Source organism: Eimeria necatrix, genomic scaffold (genome assembly GCF_000499385.1).
Source record: "Eimeria necatrix Houghton genomic scaffold, Enh_scaff58, whole genome shotgun sequence".
In the NCBI taxonomy this organism is placed as follows: Eukaryota; Apicomplexa; class Conoidasida; order Eucoccidiorida; family Eimeriidae; genus Eimeria; species Eimeria necatrix.
Genome location: NW_013654440.1, coordinates 60,240 through 82,033, shown reverse-complemented (window position 1 = coordinate 82,033; position 21,794 = coordinate 60,240). Strand labels below are relative to the sequence as shown.

Below are 21,794 nucleotides of genomic sequence, written 5' to 3'. Positions count from 1 at the left end.
CAGCACTTGACGCTGTACGCAAACAAGCAAAAGATTCTGAGTGGGAGAATCAATCTTCTTTTTCAGGTTGCAGTAGCGGACCAACCAGCTGTGCCAGAAAGTCGCTTGTCAGTTGCATGATTCCGGTGTCGGATATGAAAAATTAATGATTTTTGTCAAGTAGAAAATACATGTGAACGCAATAAACTTCGATACTGTGAGAACAAGAAACTTCTGTCAAGCACCAAACAAACGTGAAGGCGAACTTAAGTTACACATACTGACGACAAGAGAGAGGTAACCAAAGCTAAAGAAACGTAAGTGAACGGCTGTCACTGACACTGTGCCGCTCTCTTTGGGGCAAATCGTGGTGAAGCGTTTCATGTCGTTGTCGCTCACAGTTCCTGTATGTACGTATTCGACGTATGGTGGCGCGATGTAGCGGTGCATTTGCTGCATGAGCGCAGATTTTCAACGCTGCACGTGAGGTGTAGGAGAATTCTGCGTCTCCGTTGTGGGGAAAAAATAACCCTAGAGGGGATCAGCAACAAACCGCAATAAGTAGAAATCAGGAAAGGTATACTGCGTGCTCCTATGTGCAAAATCTATGTCAACTCTCATTGACAGTTGCTTTGTTTATAGGAGCAAGAGACGCTGCAACAGTGGCAAACCCTGCCGCTAGTAGAATTTCATCCGTGGGCGCTGACGCTAGCAGCATCACATCCGTGGCTGGTAGTAGTGGCCCCATAACTTTACTGTGCAGGCCACGGTGTTGTATCTGGGAGTACCTCTGCAATACTGTGCAGGTCTTGACAGAGGAACAGACCTCTGGGACTGCTCTTCTACATACCTCAACAGTGAATACATATCATTGGACGCGGTTTTTGTGCCCGCAGACTTTCCCATGAAGGCAGCTTATCACAGTTTGCCAGTGTATCCATAAAAAGCTAGCTACGCGAGTGGCTGCTTACTGCTACGCCGCAAGCCCGGTCTTCCGGGCTATAGCTCGCACTCTTCTCAAGCGCATGGTGCACAGACAGACGGAATACCTTCGACGGAACGAATCCCCGCGTCAGATTGCAGAAGCCAGATTCGTTTGTCACCGCACCCGTCAGAAGCAGGCCACGCCTGCCGCACTGGGGAACACTCTACGCGTACTCACCAGCCCTTCTCCTTCCCGCATGAGGGCTACGAGTGAAACTGAATGCCCTCCACACGTAAGGTTCGAAGAGTGCAATTGGCCCTTTCCGTGCAATGCTGTGCTGCGCTTTTACTGCAGTACAATTGTAGACAATGCTGTGAAAGGCTGTACGTGTGCAAAGGCCACCGTCTCCTCAAAAATGGCAATGCAGTATCTTAGCACGGGACTTGGCCATAGCCATTATTATCGCCCCTGCGTCCCGCAGCAGTGGGCCAGTTCGCTGATGAGCAGCGGACAGAGCCGAACCTGCCATAAATCTTAAGGCTTCGGATATTAAAGTGGCCAGAAATGACAATTTGAGTTTATTATGGCACAACAAAGAGTTTCGAATCCATAGGGCAGTGCATCCTCGACCAGGCTTCGCTCAGCGAGGCATGCGAACATGTCAGTCAAAAAGGGGACATGTCTGGTGGTTTGCTGCTCATTAAAAGAAGAACGTTTCACACGTATGTCAAATTGGATCATTCGAATCAATTTTTGTGAGAGATTCAGGCGCTGCCTATCTGCCGGGCCGCCGCCCAAAGACTGGCGGTAAGTACGGCAGCTGCTATTTGCATGCTGCTGCGACCACACCAGCACGGCTTCCTTTGAGGGGCTAAATTAGAATGCATTTCTTCGGAACTCTTGCAGTAAGTGCGCAAAACATTCAGAGAAACATCCAGCACATTTCTATATCAGGCAGGCGGTGCCGTTCTAACTCTGGAGGTGCGCTGGCGGAAGCACCAGTATTATCCCACAGGGCTTCGTTTAACTCTTTGGACGCAGGCCGCCGTCGCTAAGTCCTCAGATGTTCAGAATTACTGCAGGCTTTGTGCGGAGGTCCCCACCAGAGCCACAAGGTGTAAGTGTGCAGTTGTGATTGTCTTCCCCTAATCGCCAATCAACTTTTCGCGTAATAGACTGAAGTTTCGCCTTCTGCGCAACTGAAACGGTCCCCCTACGTTCAGATTTAGGCTGAAGAAGAGGTGAAGGGTCTGTTCGCACGTCCTAAGGGCTTTGCTGCGCGTGCTGATTTCAGCTGCAGCTTGCAGCAACTGCGGGCGTGCAGAAAAGTGGAAAGCGGTGGCCATTGGCTCTGAAATAAGCATTGTTTCGTTTACAACTATCTTATAAACAGAGTGAAATGGGCAATCCGCGGCATCTTCGCCGGGCGTCTTCACAGGACGAAGACGAGGGCGATGTGTTTGATGACAAGTCGGAGAGTGAGACACTGCACCCACTGGATGCGTGTCCATGCTGAAGTGTAAACCCAAACGTAATCGTAAACCACATCCTGATGTAAAGCCCTAACTTGAAGCCTTGGAGTGCACATGCAGGTTCAGAACCCAGGTGTTGTTTGCTGCGCCGGGACCGTCCCTTTTCCCGGCCCGTGTTTCTCGCCTCGCCCCCAAACAGCTACCGCCACCCATATTTGTTTCAAGGGTGCTCATTCTTGCGTATTTCCGTTTATTTCCCGACGTGCGTTTGCATGCATCCTTAGTAAGCTCGGGAAGCGATGAAGAGGCAGAAGAGGCAACTCGTGACGCAGCCGCGACTGGCGGCGACTCGGTGGGCTCCGCCTCAGCAGTTCAAGCCACGACTTCTGCCTCTCCGTCTTCCGCTGGGGCTGCTGAGGCGTCCCTTGCGGCTTCGAGTGACCCCAAGGCCTCCAAGGAGTCTCCAAAGACCCCGGAAAATGAACAAACTGCAGGAAATGAAGCGGCGAGGGACGAGGGCAAACACCACAGAAGTGCATCTTCTGGGGACGGATTCAGAGCCCGCCCAAAGTCAACATGGCAGGTGAGCTCTCCTGCTTCCTTTGCTTCCATTTTGGGCCACAAAAAACTCTGGTTAATGGGAGGGGGCGGTGGATTGGTTTGAGTATATTGAAGAGGGATATGAGTGCATTGGGTCAAGTGGGTAATTGCATGCATTTTGACGCGGTTTCGGGTGCCTTCGGCCCCTTGGCCAATACAGCTAACTGAAGCCCTCGTGCTTTGGCTCTTCTCTTTGTGGGGTTCGTTCAAGCTTCGATCCCTCCTAATGAATGTGTTCTTTGAGTTCACTAAGTGCATTCGTGTCCATGAAATTCAAAAAGGACATGCAGCGGGTACTGAATTTGCGTTCAGCTTATGCAAGAAGACCCCTCCTACGTGCCAAGAGCCACGCGGTACTTTCTGCATGATGATAGGCGAGATGGCGACAGCAGCAAATCAGAGGCCTCCGATGAGGACTCCGACAGCCAGCCGGATACGAGAATACCTCGGAGCACTCAGACGCGGTGGGTATCCTTCTTTTGTGCAGGGATATTAGCACATTGGCTACCCTTTCACGTCATATTTGGCCGATAAAACAACTCCTAAAACGAGGGAATACATGGGGAAACTATGTGCGTTTGTTTTAGCTGATAAAGCAAGTAGTAAAATGAGGAAATGCATGGGAAAACTATGCGCAACATGCAAGTGACAGAATGGAAGGGAAACGCAATTTAAAAGGAGATGCGGTCCTGACTTGCTGTGATTCCACTCCTGTATGGTGGACGCCCTGCAGAGTAGGCTCCAGCAAGAAACTCTGGACCCCAGATGAAAACGAAGGCGAGTGGAAACACGACATGTGGGAGCAACTGCAGAAAGAGGAGGCAGGAGAAAGGCCGAACTTTAGTAATTGGAACAGAGGACGGCGACCCGGTAGGTACCTTGAAGGCGGTGAATGAAATAGCAATTGTTTCGGTTAGTGTTTGCATCTGTTTATGTATGCCTGCGGTCATGAATATGCTAAAGGCGTGCGTTTGATCGTGGGAGACAAGAAGGATCAAGCCCAACGCCGTAGCCATCTGCGTTCTTTCTTTGTTCCCTCCGTCACCTCTGCACTAGCTGCTATTATGTACTTGACTAGTGCCTAGAGGAAAGCAGTGCATTCCTGCACCGGTTTACGCGCGTCTAGGGTGAAAGTGGATATGGTTTTTGTCACCATGGTTTTATTGAGGAAGTGTAGACATGCGTGTCCTCCGCGACAGCATATCGCTGAGGCTAGAAGAAACAGAGCCTGAACACGTAGCGTTGCTCCTTTCTCTTGGTTTTCAAATCTTTTTATTCGGTGTTTTGGGCTGTTTATTGGCTGCAGGACGGCGCGGGGGCTCTTTCGGATACAGACGTGGAGGTCAAGTGGATTCTTGGGTTCCTCGCGGTTCTCGTGGCGGCAGGCAAGGGATGCATGCGTTTGTTAACATCATGCTTTTGTGTGTTTCCTTCATTTGCGATGTGGTATCTCGCCACGGCTCTCTGGCCGAACGCGCAGAACATTTCTTTGTCGTGGTTTTTGACGTTCATACGTGCCACATTGATATTGCTGTATACCATATTCATGTTTATTTGCCATGCATTCATGCATCCTCTTGTCGTAAGGCTTTATATTTAGTGCTCCATTGAACAATCTTTGCTGTGCGATGACTATGTGCAGAACTGGTGGAAACGGCAGCTACAGAAATGAGCCTTGTGAGCACAACGTAGCACGCGAACTCATGGAGGTTTGCACAAGACAAAGTAGACCACGTTGCTTGAAGCTAGATTACGACATTGTGACGATCGCGCACTAATGAGGCAGGGTTCTGTGTGAGTTCTTCTCGTCTGAGGTCGCACTTGTATTCGTTGTCATGTATGTAACTGATTGTATGTTTCTAATTTCGTTGCTTCGAAATGCAGGGAGGGGAGAGTGGCGCCCGAGAGGCCGCAGTAGGGCGCAGGATTGGAGCAGCGAACGACAGAAACAATACGTGCCGAGACAAAGCGCAGAGGCGGCATAAGGAGAGTTTAAAGTCTACATGAGGGTTAGGGACCTTTCTCAGAATTTTGAATACCAAAGCGGACATGCACTTGAGCTATAGCAGCAGTGGGTTGGCAGAAAGCGGCGGACTAACAAGAAGCCCATTGTACTGCCAAGCGCCTATGAGAACACCGCAAGTGGACTCAAAGCGTCTGCATGATGACTCAAGGATGCTGCAGTGGCTTTATCTTAGCGAGCGGCACATGTGTGTACGCGTGGATTTGTATAAACGTCTAAATCCTACATATGTATGGCACAAAACCAGTTCGGCGGAGGCGGGGAAAGCCAAAGCAATACTTGTTAATGCTTGATGATTGCTGTTGCTTTTTCTGTTTTGTACTTCAAAGTTCTTTAAATGCTGTGACTCTGAGGCGTGGGACGCTAGAAAGGCCCTTTGCCAGCAGCCTGCTGCTGTGTTAGAGGGTCAAGGGCTGCCCGTAGCCAGCAGCAGCCCCCTTGCCTTAGTTGACTACCCGTGCAGGTAGTTTGTTAGTGGGTTCTTTTGTGTCCGTGCCAGGTGGCTAGCGCCATTCAGGGGTGCACGTTAGGCGTGCGCGTTGTACAGAGCAACCGAATTTCTGCGGGCGGCGCAGCTGCTGAGGCAGCAGCACGCGGGTGCAAGGCTCTTTGAGAATGTAGTTTGCACAGGGTACAAAGGGTGTGGCACAGAGTATAGCTTGTACAGGGCAGGGTTGTGCGTGTACAGAACACAAGTCACGTAAACAGCGCATCGCCCGCAGCCCCGGCTTTGGACGTGTTGTGCTTTGAACGGTGAGGTGAACGGTACTCAATCTCTTTTATGTTTCGCCTGTAGCCTACTTGCTGTTCTGGTCCCTACTTTCAGCGGAAGTGACCGATGTTTTCCCCGGTCGGCTCCGCTACATCTAGCGTCTGCAACAGTGACAATGTACTCTTTGTATCACCGAAAAGCAAGATGAGGCCTCGTGCACCGCTTACCCATTCTCAAACGCAGAACCTTGAGCACTGCGCCAGCAAACTCGTAACCATAAACTGTGGAACTCTCAACAATGAAAGCCCTAACGTGGCCAGCCAAAAGTACCAGTGTATGCGTAAAGGACAGCGCGAGCCAATGAAGCACTGTAGAAGTATCCTCTTGACAAGCTTGCTAGTTCGCTAGCTGGCCAGCTAAGCAGCCAGTTGCGTGGCTAGCTCACTATGCAGCGTTGCTCGTGAGTAGTTCGTGGGCCGCTTTGGGCCAGTCAAGGGAGCAGCGAGCCCTTTTTGGTGCACCGTTACGTAGGTTGTGGCTTGCTGCTTGCAGTCACACCACCAACGTTCATGAACACAAGACGGAGATCAACTCGCTGTTCCTGCTCGCACTTCGGCTGACGAACGAAGCGAGAACTATATTTCCTGGCCTCTGCAAGTTTGCAGTCGAGCAGATGAGCCACAGCGGCGGGGGTAGGCTTGCTGTTCGCGCCCACTGCAGCAGCTGCAGGAACAGCAGCAGCTGCAGGATGACTTAGTATACCTGTTGGCTTGTTTCTAATCTCTTCCAAGCAAAGGATCGACGTGACACCGTCAGGCCTCCTCCGCGTCTGGTTTTTTGCGTATCCATCCAGCAGCAATCGAGAGGTCAAGTGGGCAGACTTCAAGTGCTTCAGCCACGGCTCTTCTTCCTGCTGCTTGGGAGGCCAGCCGCTGCTGCCTCTCCTCCATTCTAGACAGGAGGGAGTGGAGATTTGGCACGCGCTGCTTCCACAGACGTTTCAGCAGAGTTGGTAAACAAGAAGGAGCTATGCAGAGGGAAACGTCAGTTACGTCCTTGCTCTGAACGCAGAGGCAAAAGATTTGTGGTTTTGGCTCAGGGGCTGTGCGTTAATGGTCCAGTGTGTAAGCTGCACACTTTAGGGTTCACAACAGCTGCTCGTTTACCTCGACTGATGTCAAACAACAGGAGAACAGATGGCGGATTTCGTCGCAGTTGACTACATCGAATAGAACTGAAAGAGACAGTGAAACAACAAAAATAACAGTAAAATGAAAAGCATTTGCCACTTTGTTTAGTTAGGCGCCGAGCACATTCCGGCCATACTTTCCTTTACTGTGTTCCCCACTGCACGAAATGGAAATGAGGCAACGGCGCGTGGCCTGGGAAGGGCTGCTATCGCTGCGTGTTGCATGTGTCTACTAGTTTTTCTCCACTGTTCAGCTGCATATTCAGGCAGGACCATGCTGCTGGTTGATTCTCCTAGTGCTGCTGGTTGATTCTCTTAGTGCTGGTTTTCCTAGTGAATTGACTGTTTCTCTACTTATTATTCGAGTCCTTCATTGCATAGCTTACTATCGTCAGCAATGACAAAAAAGTCGCCTTCCTGCACAAATACTTCCTGCTCAACCATTCCCCGGTGGCTCCAATTTGTTCCTTGGTCAGCCCACTCGACAATGCGCATTATACCCTGTCTGCATTGGTATACAACACAAACTAGAAACCCCAAATCATACACCTCAAGGCCCATCCAACTGTGCCGTATGTCTGCGCATTCAACAATGAGCATTATCCCTTCTATGAAGAGGCATTTAGAAGCACACGCTGCAAAGCGTGTTCACGTAATCTAAGTCTGAATATCAATTGCTCACTCCAAAACGGTGAATCCTTAACGCACAAACCCTGAAATGTTCAAAATTTTCCATGTAAGAGCAGGTGAGGTCTACTTCTTCTGCAGATTCTGTTTAATATCGATATATAATCATCGCAGTGACTGTCCGCAGTTTACCTGAGCGCCCCCGGATCAATCTTTTCTTCTACTTTGTGTGCCTCCCGAGTTCTGTAGCTTTTGTTTTCAGTGCAATGTCCCTGCTGCTCGAGTATCTGCTGCCGTGAGGGCCACTTGAAGATTTGCGTCTCGGCAGCAATCGCTGCGTTGCGCATTGGTGCTTCCGCGACCCTCGACAAAATTCCCGACGCCGGAGAGCGCCGCAAGACGAAGAGGCGCATGTAGCCACTTGTCGCGAAACGAAGTCGTTCACCTTCATGTACAGGCCAAATATTTAGAAAATTGAAGGATAGAAAGGCATACCACGAATACGAAGTTGAAGGCAGACATACAAATGAACACAAAGTTCCAGCAAGCACAAACGACAGAAAATAAGACCTAGAGAAAAGTTAAGTTTGGCGAATAATCATGGTAGAAAGGAAGTAAAACGGCTCAGGGCAAGGACGGAATCTGGCCTCAATTATAAATAGAAATATGAAATCTACAAGTACAAACAGAAATGCCAATATTTGATATGCAAGTATCTACAAAGAGCAGCTTCACAGTTCGCGAGGAAATCTTTTGTGTCCATATTTGCATTTAGGAAAACGGAAACGCAAGTAAACGCACGCACGAATACAAGCGGAGCTCTAGTCTCACGCACAGTCACAAATTTTTTCCATGGCTACGACCACAGAAACAAAGCAGCCAAAGCCATGCGCTCTAACCCCGAACACCAATGGGCAGAGCAGCGGCAGCACAACGGGCACAAATAAGCAAGTATAGGCAGCACGAGACTCTGACCAGCCTTGATACTTCAAGCGAACAGAGTATGCTTCACGGCTAAATGCAACAGCTTTATGCAGGGTAGAACGAAGTCTGTTTTTTTGCGTCGAATAACACCTATACTAATACACTGAATAAAGATCAATGGCAAACCGTTTCATGCTAAACAGCGAGCACGAAAACATATCTAAATTAGCACCGCAATGCTGACCTGCATCGTCAAGCCACAGTAAACCGATGCTGCAGGCGCCGAATTCTTGAGTGTTAACTAGAGCTTGTTCGACAAGTTGAGCCAAGCTAATGTTTGAATGAAGTTGGGACAAATTGACGTTTGATTCAAGTTGAGATGAACCAATATTTGGGCCTGATGGCCTGGAAACTGATTCAGTCTTCAGTGTTTCATCCGCCTCTTTTGATTGCTCTGTCTGTTTGGCTTGTGCGGCTTGCTTTATTTGTTGAATTTGACGCTTGCAGAAATTCAAAATATCGGTCGCGAAGGCCCTTGGATCCTTGCATTTGAGCCAGGGCCGCGTAGATACCACACCGCACGCCGAGTCCCCACTAAGCAAAAGAATAGGACAAAACAGTAAACAAATACAAAAGTGGAAAAGCAAGAAAAGTGAATATAGATAAAAGAGGGAGACACAGACAGTCTGTGGCCCAGCATGCTACAGGTTCTTCTTCTTGTGATTAGTGCAGATACAGCTGCATCTCCTCAGCAGCACAAGCACCACGGCACAGTCAACACAAGCACAAGATCAAGCTACAGGAACAAGAGAGTATAGCAACGGCAAGCTACACTAGGCCAGGAAAGGCAGTAAATCATCAACTTGTGCTATACAAGGAAGGTGCAGCACGCCAGCTTCCGCACAAATTTGTATTTTTCCTTTCACGTATCGAACGAAAGACAGCGCATGCAGCACTCGTGGCCCTAATTGTTCCATACCCTCTTTTCTTCTTTAGCAAGGCGTCTACTCTGCTTACACTGCAAATACGTTGGGTTGTATCGGCGGGTCACAGCGTAACAGTGGCTGGTCGGCGGTAGCGGCGTAAAGGCAAAGCCCAGAGGTAGCCCTGCGTCTGTCGCATATCTTGAGGCGCTGAAATTAGTTGTAGAAACATGCAGTAAGCACATGTAAATCGATGAACAACACTGGAACACACAATGGTAGTTCAAAGTTTGTAAAACAGTTAATAGAAGCACTTGAGGACAGTGGCCAGATATGCAAGCTCACTCGCCACTGGTTCCAAGAGACTAGGATTTTAGCTTGAATATATGACGTGAAGGAAAAAGCCAGTATATACATGCATGTGGAGGTGAATGTGAACAGAAGTCAACAGGCTAAACAATGCGATGAAACTAATACACTCTTTGTGCTTTCACACCCGACGGTTCGGCCTGCAGAAGGCTGTTGTCCTAAAGGCCAACTTGCGCCTTATTTCCTAGAGGTTGCAGGCGAGAACATAAGTCCTAAATCCTCCCCTCAAGCTCTATATCGTTCTCCCTCAACACTCTATGCCTTTGTGCAGCATCAGTACTGCTGCACAAAGGTCCATCAGTAATGGACCTATATCGGTTGCCGTTCAGTCTACATTCTGTATTCTTCAGGACCTAGCACCTAGGGGTTATGGTCAAGGGCGTACCTGCAGGGTTTCAAGTGGCGTGAGGAACAGCTCGAGCTCTGGAGTATGCCTCATTTGCATTCTCATTCTGTGGAGCCTCATGACGGCATCTCTCGACAGCAAGGGCTGCTTGGTCTTGTCGACAAGCTGAATTAGCTGTTGCTCTTCATTCGTTTGCAGTTTTTCCTCAATCAATTTGCCGCAGTTAGTCAAGGCATCCCCCAGGAAACATAGCGCAGGAAGGCGGCCAGAACACTCCAACGAGAAGGAACGCAGCAGTTGCAGGCTCTCTTGCAGAACCTAAAAGCGGAAATTGCAAATGAAAACGTGTATTAGGCACTGAGCTAACAATAGCATGCGCATAAAGCTTGAACGAAAAGCACTGACAAAAGGAAGCGGCACACACTGAATCGATGTATGGCAACAAATAATGACGAAGCCAAGTTACAAGATGCACTCCACCCATTGTTCTTCAATTAATTCAGTTGCGCTGTCTATAGAACACTATCGCCTGTTTTCCTCGACTCGGCTTTATTTTCCTGCTGGCTCTAGCAAAGGAAGAAGGAAAAAATAGAACGAATGAAATTGTTACAGAACAAGCTTGCATGTGAAGTTCCAGGGGTTAATGCGTCCCAACTGCACTGTATTGAAAGTGCTGCTCACTTTAGCGTCTTCACTGCATTGAGGCGAAGAAAGATTGACTAATTGCTCTATCATTTGCTTCATTAACTTCAACACAAGGACACTTCGGCACTCGGCTGTTTTTTGTAGCAGCTCCTTGGGGGTCATATCTGCTTCAGCTGTTGCTGCTGATGTATCCGCCTGCTGCTGCTGCAGTGACGTATGTACGTGATAAAGACCTGTATTATAGAAAGCTCCACAGCCAGAAGCAACAGCTTCTGCTGTTACTGCTGGTGAAGGTGTTGAGTCCCTGAATTCCCTTGCGGAAGCCACTGTAGCAAACCGCACCCGCCTGTGTCGCGCCGCGACGCCTGCCCCAACCCCAGCAGCAGCAGCAGCTGCTGCTGCTACTGGAGTGTCTGCAGTTCCTTCGGCGCTCCCAATTGAAGAGTGTGAATATGACAACAGAGCAGCTGAGTCGGATTTTCGCCGCAGAAGCCCTGGATTTAGTGGTGGAACCCTCCTCGCCCCCAGCCCCGCTGGTCCCCCTGCTGCTGCTGCTGCTGACGAGACTGCAGCTGTTATTTTCGCAGGCTCTCCTGGCCATCGAACGCGATGATGCACCCGTGAAGCGACCGACAATCGCGCCACTGAAGTGTTGAGGGTCTGACGATAAGAGGGCAGCTCGGGCAGACACTCACGGCGGATGCAGCCGGCGAGGGGGTCGAACCAGTCAGGGAGGGCAAGGTGGGGTTGCTGTTCTGCTGCAGCGGCTTCTGCGGCTAGGTCGTGGCTCTCCTTCAAGGCCTGCTGCACCTCCTCAGGCAACGAAGCAACCTGCAAAGGTCGCTCTTGCAACAACAGAGAAGAGCGATGAGCCCTTCCTCCTGCAACGGCAGCAGTACCTGTAGCAGCTTCCGCTGCCTCTTCTTGTTGCTCTTTTTTCGGGGTCTCCTGACAACTGGACCCAGAGGATTCCCCGCGCAGCTGTCCCTCTTCCAGGGGAGTGCCGCCATGGCAGAGGGCAGTGGGCGTAGGGGTAAGGCTGCAGTAGAGAGGAGTGCATGATCCAGCAGTGCAGCTCGTCTGGTACTGTGCCCAAGCCGGTGAGCAGTCTGTGGTGGCCACAGCAGCTTGCGGGATCCCTAGAGAGCTGGAGGGGGTCCCGGTGGGCAGCACCGCGATGTACTGGTGCTTGAGAACGGTGTGAGCGCTGCTGCTGCCCCAATTCGACTTAGCTGCAGTGATAGAGCCATCTGCGGAGCGGGCACTGCCGCTAGCGTTACTGGGGTAGCTACAGCTAGCTGGGGTGGTGCACCCTGCGGTGTCTGCTGAGCCGGGGATGGCAAAGGAACCACCGAGAGACTGCAGCGAAAGTGCGCTCCCACTGGCAGTAGAGACAGAGGTGACAGAGACTCCTGGATGGCATATGTTTGGGGGCTTCAGGGGGAAGTCACATGGTGCGTTGAGCTGCTGCTCGTGGACACCAGCAGAAATATGATTCACCATGGCAAAGAAACACTTGAGTTATCTTGTCCCAAGAGTGTTAGAGGCACCTGTTAAGAAAATTTAGAGCCAAGAAAAGGGAAGGAACACTACGCAGACGAAAATAATTGTAAGGATGAGCGCTATTCATGTTTGCAGCATGGGGAAACCCATGGGAGCGGCGCTGACTGGTCGAGCCGGCGAAGAAGCCCGAAGGTAAACAAAATCCACTAATACGAAATAGTAGACAAACTGAAGTAATATGCTCTGATGAACTACTTCTCGCAGAGTGAATAGATTCCTGCAAGTGGATGACTTACTGCGGCCGAAGGCAACCGGCACCTATCTGATCTGCAGGCACTGCAAGTTGAAGAATAAGACCTGAAAACACCTTTTTAGCTCTTGAAAAAAAAGCATTCAACGAGAAATAAGCTATTTAATTCAATATTACCCTTTTTTCAGCTTATTGGGGCTTAGGAGAGCTGCCGACGCTCAATGTACAGTGGTCACCGGTAACTGAGCATAGTGACCTGACCATGTCCCGCTGGGGCTGGGAAGCTGAAAGCATATACTCGCAAGTGAGGACACACTTTCCGAAGCAGACCGAAGCCTCCAAAAAATAAATTGTTTTGGGAAATAAGGAAATAAGTGCAGGAAATCATCAAGCGTATTCTCTGCTGGTGCTCCCATTTGCCACTGGCTTAGGACAATGGTCACGTGACGATGTCGTTTCTTACTACTGTCAAGTCGTGCGACAATTCTGCCAAAGTGAACGTTCAGGAACTCAGCCAAACTTACCGTATCACTCATATGCAATTTTAGAGCATGCGTCAATGTAGTTCTCCAGCTTAACACTGCCTTGAAAAGAGGGGCGACAATCAGTGAAGTAATTGAGCTGATAAAGACGCATAGCGGGATTGAAAAAGGTACTCCTAGACATATTTATTAGGATCAAGCTACGCATATCAACGATAAAAAGGACGAAACAGTTCGGTGATCACCTATGCTGGTAAGTGCAGCGCTTCCCGCCAGATAAAGCACTGATTACTAAACAGTTTGCGATAAAATGGTAATTACAAAGCCGATAGTCATAATGTGGTGGGGATCATCTTCGGGCACGCAGAATGAGTCATGCAACTGCGTTTATGAGGTAAAGGTTTGCGTTAGCGAGCAACCAATTCTTCCATGTTGCCTGTCGACAAGTACTGCAGCAAGACAACTGGAGTACAGTTCGCGGTCCACTGTGATACTTGCAATAGTTACAAGGAGAATAGTAGCATTTAATGGAAAGGAAAAAATGCGCGTTGCATATGCAACACTTACGCTATGATTTAGCTGTTCTGCGGAGCACAAATACACACAGAGGCCGCTAGCTGTGGCTAGCTGAGGCGATACACACAGAAGCCGCTAGCTGTGGCTAGCTGAGGCGAGCTGCACTAAGTTGTAGCCTGCTGCAAGTAGCTGTAGCGAGCTGCAGGCAGCTTTGTCTGGTCCTATACTGCAGCAGCTAGCTGTCAGTGGCTGTAGGTAGCTGCAGCAAGCTGCAGCTCGGCGCAGCTGCCCGCAGTTACCTCCCACTATCTATAGCTAGCCATAGCAATCTGAGGCGGTCTAATTGCCGGAAACCGGCACTTGTGTTACAGGGGACTAAATTACTAAGCTGCTAGCGGTGATGTGCCCTAACTAGCAAAGCCAAGAACCGGCAATGTCAGTGGTGGCCAACAGGAGAGAAGGCGCTGCTGCCATGTAGCAGAAATGATAAAGTGCAGCGCAAAATAGCTTTTAGCAAGTTGCAGTGAAACTTGCGACTCTAACTGGTGCTTAACAGGCAGCTTGAGAACCATTGGGAAATGAACGCCAGCGGTAACTGGGAGCCTATCACTTTAGACCTAACGAGTGCGACAAGAAGGACCAACACAGAAGCCTTGCAAGCAACTGCAGAATGCCTCAGAGCTGGTTCATTAGCTGAAGAAGTCTTCGGTAGGCACCACCTCCAATCCCCAAGGACCCAACTGCCCTCGGGAGCGGAGCTGTGGGGGCGTCGCCTGCATGCAGAGGCGGCGGCAGCGGCTGCATGCATCATACTGGCCTAGTCAAGAGGGGAAGAAGTTTACGAAGCTGCAGTGAAGACGCTGAGAGCGCTTTGAAACTTATCAGTCGGGCTCTGATGCCCACAAGAGACGCGGAGAAAGTGTGGGACTTCACGCAGCAGTGCCTTGCTGAGGCTGTGACACTTCTCGCTGTCTTAGCCACTCCGAGTCACCCCCAATGCAGCCCCTAATGGCCCGCAGCTCTGGACAGGCCTGTCTCTGTTGGACAGGCCTGTCTCAGTGCAGTTTGTGCTGCATGTGACCCTGCTAGAGCCTCGTGAGGCCATTTGCCACAGCGGCAGCACTAAACGCTGCGGGGATATAATGCCATGAGCTGCCTACCAAGCTGCGACTAACTTAGGTGGCTGGTAGCAATTTGTGAAACGCGTCCTACTGTTCATTTCCGAGAGCACGTAGCAGTGCTGTGGCGCAGCAACTAGAAAAGAAAGACAAGCAGTATGCAGTAAAAAATAATGGAAAACGTAAAACTTGCAGCCAGCTGGCAAATTAATAGATCGAGACAAAAATAAGCTTCAAGTTGATGATACTCTGATCGTAGCAATTGCCGAGCAATTGCCCCACGGACTCAGCGGATAGCACAAGTGTCGTTTGTCTAGTAATGCTGCATCTGCTGGGTTACTTCATGTAAATATTGAATTTAAAAATCAATATGGGATTATGTAAGCCAAGAACTAAAGTATGAGGAGCTGAGCCCATGAGTTTCATTTCTCAGCAGAGCTTAGTAGGCCGTGCATGCGTCGTCGGCGCTCGGTGGAGGTCCCGGCTGTCGATTTGTTTCTTTTCAGAGACAAAATAATGAATTGAATGGATTTATTAATTTTTGAATGAAAGAAGAAGACAAGAAAGAAGACCTACTTGTCCCAACTCCGCAAAACCAAAACCCCAGCTGGCTGGCGTGCATACACTCTAGTGCGGCGGGTTTCTACTGAGCCGTGATCCTCTTGTATTTTCCTTGTCTTTGCGTGTTTTAAACATCACTGGGAGTTTCTATTTATTATTTTCTCATTTATCCCCTCTTGCTTCCCTGAAACTTCCCCGTCGTCCGTTGGACCTCTGGTTACCATTTGGATGCTCTGCACTTGACCGGATCTGCTGCTTTCCTCAGCCAAGGCACCGCTTGCCACAGAGGGCCCCAAATGAGCCCTCAGGCGCCACCACCAGCTGCTCGCCGCCGCAGCCACAGCCGCAGGGCCGGCAGCAGCAAAGCGCAGCAGAGGAATGGCAGACGCAGGTGCTGCAGCTCCCGCTTCTGCGCGGGCTGAACAGCAGCAGCAGCAGCAGCAAGAGCAGCAGCAGGGCCACTCTGTCTCCAGCTCAAGCAGCCCTTGCGTCTCAGCGGAGAAGAATGCCTCTGCAGACAACACCGAGGGGCCACTCCGCTGCGCCTCAGCTTCAGCAGCAAGTAAAAATGAGGGCAAGAGCAGATCCTGCGCTGCTGCTGCTGCTGCTGAGGCGTTCGTGGCTCGCCTCGCCGAAGTGTACACAGTAGACGAGTCCGCGTCAGCAGCAGACGCAGCAGCAGCAGCAGCAGCAGACACAGCAGCAGCAGCAGCAGGCACAGCAGCAGCAGCAACAGGCGCACGGACACCCCGCGCCTCCGCCTGCGTCGCCTGGGAGCTGCAGCAGCTGCCGCAGCAGGGCGAGTTGATAGTTAACGTTCTTGTGCGTCTGGAGCAGCTGCTGAAGCACAAGGGGGAGGTCAGCGGGGCCACTTCTTTGCACAACTTCCTCTTTAGCAAAAAGTCTTAGACTTATCTTCAACTCTTGGGGCTGCGGCTAACTATGGGCGCTTCTCTATGGACGCCCGCAGCCAGCGGCCACGGCCAAATGGCCTGCGTTTGACTGCCCCTTTGTTTGAACGGCTGGGGCTTCTCTCCACTTTAGCTCTTTTACTTTCAACACAATATATATATATATGTTGTATATATATGTATATATATATATATACATATGTTGTATATATTTGTAATGCATGCATATCTGTGTATATATGTATTATATATATGCATGCATGTATACGTATGCACATATATATATATGAATATATATATATTATGTATGAGTATATGGATATATATATATTATAAGTATAGATAAATGTGTACATATGAGTGCCTAGCCGTGGCTGGTGTCTCGCTGTGTCCACGGAATCCCTTGGGGGCGTTTTAGAGGCGGAGGCTGCAGGGAGTTTCTCAAGCTAACAAAACTTCAGAAGTTAAATTTGAAATATATTTTTAAATTAATCAAAAAGGCCTTGAAGTTGGCTGCGTGGGGGCTCTTAGGCAGCCAGTTGGGCTCCAGCATAAGTGAAAAAGAATGAATTAATGAAGTGCCTTTTTGCAGAAATAAAGCGCGCGAACACATCAGGCTGGAGTGTATGTACACTAGAAGTGTATGTGCACTTTGCGAACAAATGCAACTTCACTTATTTCTACTTTTCTTTTTTGAGGTGTATGTACAGGCCACTCAAATCTTAAAGGCTCTGGTGGCGGAGCAGAGAGATGAGCTGACGAAGGCTGCTTCGGTTTTGGGGTGGGGCTGAGTTGTTGAATGAATAAATTCAGTTATTTGCATTTTATAGTTGAACTTTTTCACCATTGACTTATTTATTTAGTTATTTTGCAACTTGTTTGCTCTTTTCTCGTTGCTTTTGACTGCTGCAGGGGCCTCCAATCAGCAGTAGAAGGTTTACTTGTCTCAGCGAGATCGCTTCGTTTTTATTTGTCCGACTTTCACCGCAGCCATTTGCTGCTGCCTTTGTCAATTCTGGAGCAGCAGCAGCGGCAGCAGCAGCTGCAGCAGGAGCAGCAGCAGCTGCTGCGGCTGCAGCAGCTCGAAGCCGCCGTTACTGCTGCTGCTAGTTGCTCCTTTGCGGCTGCTGACTTGCCGCTGCAGGCAGCTCTTCTCATGGAAGCTGCTGCTCTAAGCATCTCTACGAAGACAAGCAGCACAAATGTAACAAATGCAACAAATGCAACAAATATAACAAATGCAATAACTGCAACAAATGCAACAAATATAACAAATAATATAATTGATGCAAAAGGAGTGAACGGCGCAAGCCCAGAAGTGGATCCAAAGGCGCAGCAGAAGATACAGCTGTATGCAAAAAGAGCAGCAGCAAAGGTCTGAAAACCCTAAACCCTAAACCCTAAACCCTAAACACCAAACCCTTGCTTTGTTTGGCAGTCCAGCTTAGGCGCATAATCCAGTGGCCAAACTTTTGCTGCGTCCCAGCGCATTCGTTGTGGAGCCCTGTGCGGGCAGCAACATTTCTTGTTGCGTTTGCTGCTGCTGAGGTTGCTGCTGCTGCTGCATTTGCTGCTGAAGCCTGTTTGTCTGCCCGTAGTTGCTCTTCTGATTTGCTGCCTCTTTAGTCCTCACGTTCTGTTTGCCTCTAAACCCTGCAGGAGCTGCAGTTACCTGCAGCTGCGGCGGAGAGCAGCAGCAGCAGCAGCTGCCTGCAGCTGCTGCAGCAGCGGCTGCACTTCATGCAAGGAGGCACATATATATGTATATGCACTGTATGCATATATTTATTAAGTATATATCATATATTTAAGTATAAATTTATATATTTATTTGCGCGCGAAGACATAATTGCTTCTTTTGTGTCCTCAGGCGCAGCAGATGACCAACAGACTTAAATCCGAACTCAGCTGCGTGCTGCAGTTGGCGGCGCGTTCACTGCCGCCCCCCTCTTGCAGCTGCTGCTGGAAAAGGCCTGCAAAACCTGCTGCTGCTGCTGCTGCTGCTGCTGCTGCTGCTTCAGGCAGTAGCGAGGACACATGGGGGCTGTATTACTCTGCGGTTAGCGCCTTTTCTCTGCTGCCCCCCTCGTCCTCCGTGGGCGCTGCTGTTGCTGCAGCAATAGCAGCAGCAGCTGCTGCTGCAGCACGTCAGGTGCTGTTTGCGTACGTGCCTGCTGATGCTGCCGCCTTCTCAGAGGCAGAGGCTGAGAGCCTTGAGGTGCGCCAGCAGCTGCGGAGCAGACTGCTGCTGCTGCCGGACGCTGCTGCTGGTCCGGGGACAGCAGCAGCAGCAGCAGCTGCTGCTGCTGCAGGCGCAGCAGCAGCAGCAGCAGATGTCTTGGGCCTCCCGTCTGCCGCTTCTCTCGCTACTTCTGTTGCAGCAGCCGATGGCGCTGCTTGTCTTATTAGGCTGATGGGCTTGCTGTTTGACTTTCTCGTCGGCGCTGCTGCTCTTATTAGGTGGCACGCAGCAGAGGCTCTCTGGGTACTGGACGAATGGTCACAGCAGCAGCAGCAGGCACAGCAGCAGCAGCTCATGCTGCTGCAGCAGGAGCAGCTGCATCAGGAGCAGCTTCAGAAGCATCGGCAAGCGCAACGCGAGGAAGATGGTGCTGCTGCTGGCAGCAGCAAAACAGACTTCGACATTGCAGCAGCAGCTGCAGCAGCAGCGGCAGCTGAATCGACAGGTGGCAGCAACAGCAACAGCCCAAGCGCAATGGAATTGGCAGCAAGAGCGCGGCAGAGGCTACGAGGTCTCCCGTCTGGTCTGCGACTGGGTTTATTTTTGCTGCAAGTGCGGCGGCTGCTGCTGCAGCAGCGGCGCAGCTTGTGGGAGCAGCTGCAGCAGCAGATAGCTGAGGTGGCTGCTGTGGTGCCCATCGCTGTAGATGACTCTGCTGCACTTTCTGATTTTATATCTTTTGCTACAGCACTGAGAGCCTTTACTGCAGCGGGAGAGGCGTTCGTTGCTGCTGCTAACCCAGAGGCTGACAAATTGTTGCAGGCAGCAGCAACAGCTGCAGCAACAGCAACAACCCTAGCAACAGCAGCAACAGGCGCAGCAGCGGCAGGCCTCAGTGATGGGCTCTTGGATTTGCAAACACTTGCAGATGCGACAGCAGCAGCTGTAGCAGCGGACGCAGCAGCAGCAGCAGCAGCACTAACAGCAGCTGCTGCAGCTGCAGCTGATCCTGGCGCGGTGGACTCGTGCAGAGGTACCGCCAACTCCAGCAGTACCACCAAAAGCAGCAGCAGAAACAGCAGCGGCAGCAGTAGCTGCAGCAGCAGCAGCAGGTTGCATGAGCTGCTGCTGCTGCGAGTTGAAGCTGCGCTGTCTCACCTGGAGACAGAAACCATTGCTGTTCTGCTGCAACAAATCAGGAAAGAGAGCTGGGATCGACTCCCGGTGAGACACAGGCAGCCCGTGCTGCTGCTTTCCTTTCACAGCAGCAGCAGCAGCAGCGGCAGCATCTCTTGGCCGCTGCCGTCGGCTGCACTAGAGGACTCGTGCTTCGCCACAGCGCCTCCGCTTCCCACCAGCGACGCCGACGGGAATGCCTCCAGTTTAAATGCAGCAAACGGAAATAAAGGAAGACAACTAAATAAAAGCTCAAAGAGGTGTCAAAGGTGCGGGCAGCAGCTGGTGGCGGCCAACGCACAAAACCCATTTGCCACGTGGCAGCCAGGCAAGCCCTTTGCTGCAGCAGCAGCAATGGATCCTGCTCGGGCCCTGCAGCAGCAACAGCAGCAGCAGCGCTCGTTAGCTGCTGCAGAGCTAGCTGCGATAGATTTGGAGCTGCGAGCAGCAGCAGCAAGCTCAGTGAGGTGTACAGGCAGCTCTCCGGTGGTCGTTGCTGCTGCCGCTGCAGTAGCGAGGAAACTTGAGGTGTATTGGCAGCTTGCTGCCGCAGCGCCAGGGGCAGCAGCAGCCACAGTAGCAGCGATGCTGCGGTTGCTGCGGCTGTACATTGCTGCTGCTGCTGCTGCTGCCCTCCCAGGGGAGTTGAGCTCGCTGCTGGCTGAGCCTTGCTCAGCCGCTTTGTGTCTAAGTACCGAAAAAAGCAAAATGGAAAAAATTAAAACTGAAAAGAGCAAGAAGGACAGGAGGATGTGCGCCTTCGTTGCAGCAGCAGAGGACGCCCAGCTGCTGAAGCTGCTGCTGCCGCACCTCGCGTTGTTGCTGCAGCAGACAAACGAGCACCTCAAACCCTTAAAGCACAGGCTGACATTTCAATTCAGCAGCAGCAGCAGCAGCGGTGAAGGGCTGGACAGCAGCAGCTCCTCTCTATCGCTGACGAGCAGCACGCGGCTGCCTCACTCTCAGCAGCAGCAGTTGCTGCTGCTACAGCTGGTGCCGCCCATGCAGCAGCAGCATAGCCCGGGGTCCCTATGGGGCCTCACGCACAAAGTTTCTGCTGTGGAGTCAGCTCAGCAGCTGCTACAGGCTCTACACACCCAGTTAATTATGCATGGCCTGCAGCAGGAGCAGCAGAAACAGCAGCAGCAGCATGGGCGACAAAGCTCCCAGCAGCAGCAGCAGCAGGAGCAGCAGCAGCAACACCAGGTTGGTGCTGGTTGCAATACGGGCTTGTTATCATCTTTGTCCTTTGAAGAGCAGCAGCAAATAATAAACACAATAAAAGATACGGAGATGGCGGTTAGCGAGTTGCGGGCTCTAGTGTATAGACACCTCGCGTCTCTCCTGTGCAACAGCAGCGCCTTCATGGACGCAGTTGCTGCTGCTGCCAAAGAAACAGCAGCAGCAGACTGGGGGCCTCCGGCTGTAGCAGGAGGAGTAGCAGCAGCAGTGCCTGCTGCCTTTGCTGCGGCCGCGCAGCAGCAGCAGCGGCAGCTGCGGGACCTGTACTGGAAGCTGCGCTGCGCTGGCGGCGGCAGCATCCCGCAGCAGCAACAGCAGCAGCTGTGGGCTAGCATAGTGAGTCAATGCGTGGCAGATGCAGCAGCAGCATTCGCCGCTGCACCCTTGCCTGTAGATACACTCGACAACTGCTTCTGTGCTGCTCCGCTGGTGGCTCTTGCCGAGTCTCTCAAAGACATTATTAGAGAAGCAAGCGCGCAGCACGCCAGAGCAGCAGCAGCAGCAGCTGCTGCTGCTGCAGGAGAAGGAACAGCAGCAGCAACCGCAGAAGCGCCTGCCGCTGGGCGCCCGTCGGAGCACGGGCTGCACGCATACCCCGCGAACCCAGCTAGGACTGACTCAGCAGCAGCAGCAGCAGCAGCAGCAGCAGCAGCAGCGGATCCTCTGTCGCTGGAGGCTGCAGCTTTCGACTCTCTGGTTGACATATGCTCGCGGCCAGCGCAGGAGCAGCTGCGGTGGTGCCACGAGCAGCGGGAGAGGCGCAGCGCCTTCTTTCAGCAAAGGCAAATGAACTGCAGCGAAGTATTCAACAATATGAAAAGCAATCTAAGAAGCAGCAGCGCGAGCGGCGGCTCGGGGCAGCTGCTGCTTGCCCAGCAGATCCAGCGGCAGCTGCTGCAGCGGCTGCAGCAGCTGCAGCAGCTGACGGACAGATGAGGAAGCACAAACGAACTGAAGTGCTCTTTGCGTTGACTTATGTGCATCTCCTATTTTATCTTGCGTGGACCCTTTTCGTTGGCTCCGCTCCCGCTTTTCAACTCGACCCGTTCGTTCAGTACCTTTTGATCCCTTTGCTGCTGCTGCTGCTGCTGCTGCTGCTGCTGCTGCTGCTGCTCGCTG

General features: G+C 51.3%; 4 protein-coding genes across 4 annotated transcripts; 2 read left to right on the top strand and 2 right to left on the bottom strand.

Annotated features, from left to right (window-relative positions):
* Window positions 1–2,303: 2,303 nt before the first annotated feature.
* ENH_00064640 (hypothetical protein, conserved) lies at window positions 2,304–4,983 on the top strand (the record flags this gene model as incomplete). The annotated part of the gene is made up of 7 exons (XM_013582176.1): window positions 2,304–2,382; window positions 2,661–2,959; window positions 3,289–3,440; window positions 3,710–3,846; window positions 4,283–4,351; window positions 4,619–4,653; window positions 4,861–4,983. 7 exons carry the CDS (start codon window positions 2,304–2,306, stop codon window positions 4,981–4,983), a joined length of 894 nt encoding a protein of 297 aa, XP_013437630.1.
* Window positions 4,984–6,523: 1,540 nt separating this feature from the next.
* Window positions 6,524–7,940, bottom strand: ENH_00064630 (hypothetical protein, conserved; the record flags this gene model as incomplete). Its single annotated transcript, XM_013582175.1, has 4 exons — window positions 6,524–6,772; window positions 6,878–6,945; window positions 7,287–7,405; window positions 7,720–7,940. 4 exons carry the CDS (start codon window positions 7,938–7,940, stop codon window positions 6,524–6,526), a joined length of 657 nt encoding a protein of 218 aa, XP_013437629.1.
* Window positions 7,941–10,116: 2,176 nt separating this feature from the next.
* ENH_00064620 (hypothetical protein) lies at window positions 10,117–12,237 on the bottom strand (the record flags this gene model as incomplete). The annotated part of the gene is made up of 2 exons (XM_013582174.1): window positions 10,117–10,407; window positions 10,771–12,237. 2 exons carry the CDS (start codon window positions 12,235–12,237, stop codon window positions 10,117–10,119), a joined length of 1,758 nt encoding a protein of 585 aa, XP_013437628.1.
* Window positions 12,238–15,542: 3,305 nt separating this feature from the next.
* ENH_00064610 (hypothetical protein, conserved) lies at window positions 15,543–21,611 on the top strand (the record flags this gene model as incomplete). The annotated part of the gene is made up of 4 exons (XM_013582173.1): window positions 15,543–16,022; window positions 16,786–16,856; window positions 17,066–17,450; window positions 17,946–21,611. 4 exons carry the CDS (start codon window positions 15,543–15,545, stop codon window positions 21,609–21,611), a joined length of 4,602 nt encoding a protein of 1,533 aa, XP_013437627.1.
* Between the last annotated feature and the right edge of the window lie 183 nt (window positions 21,612–21,794).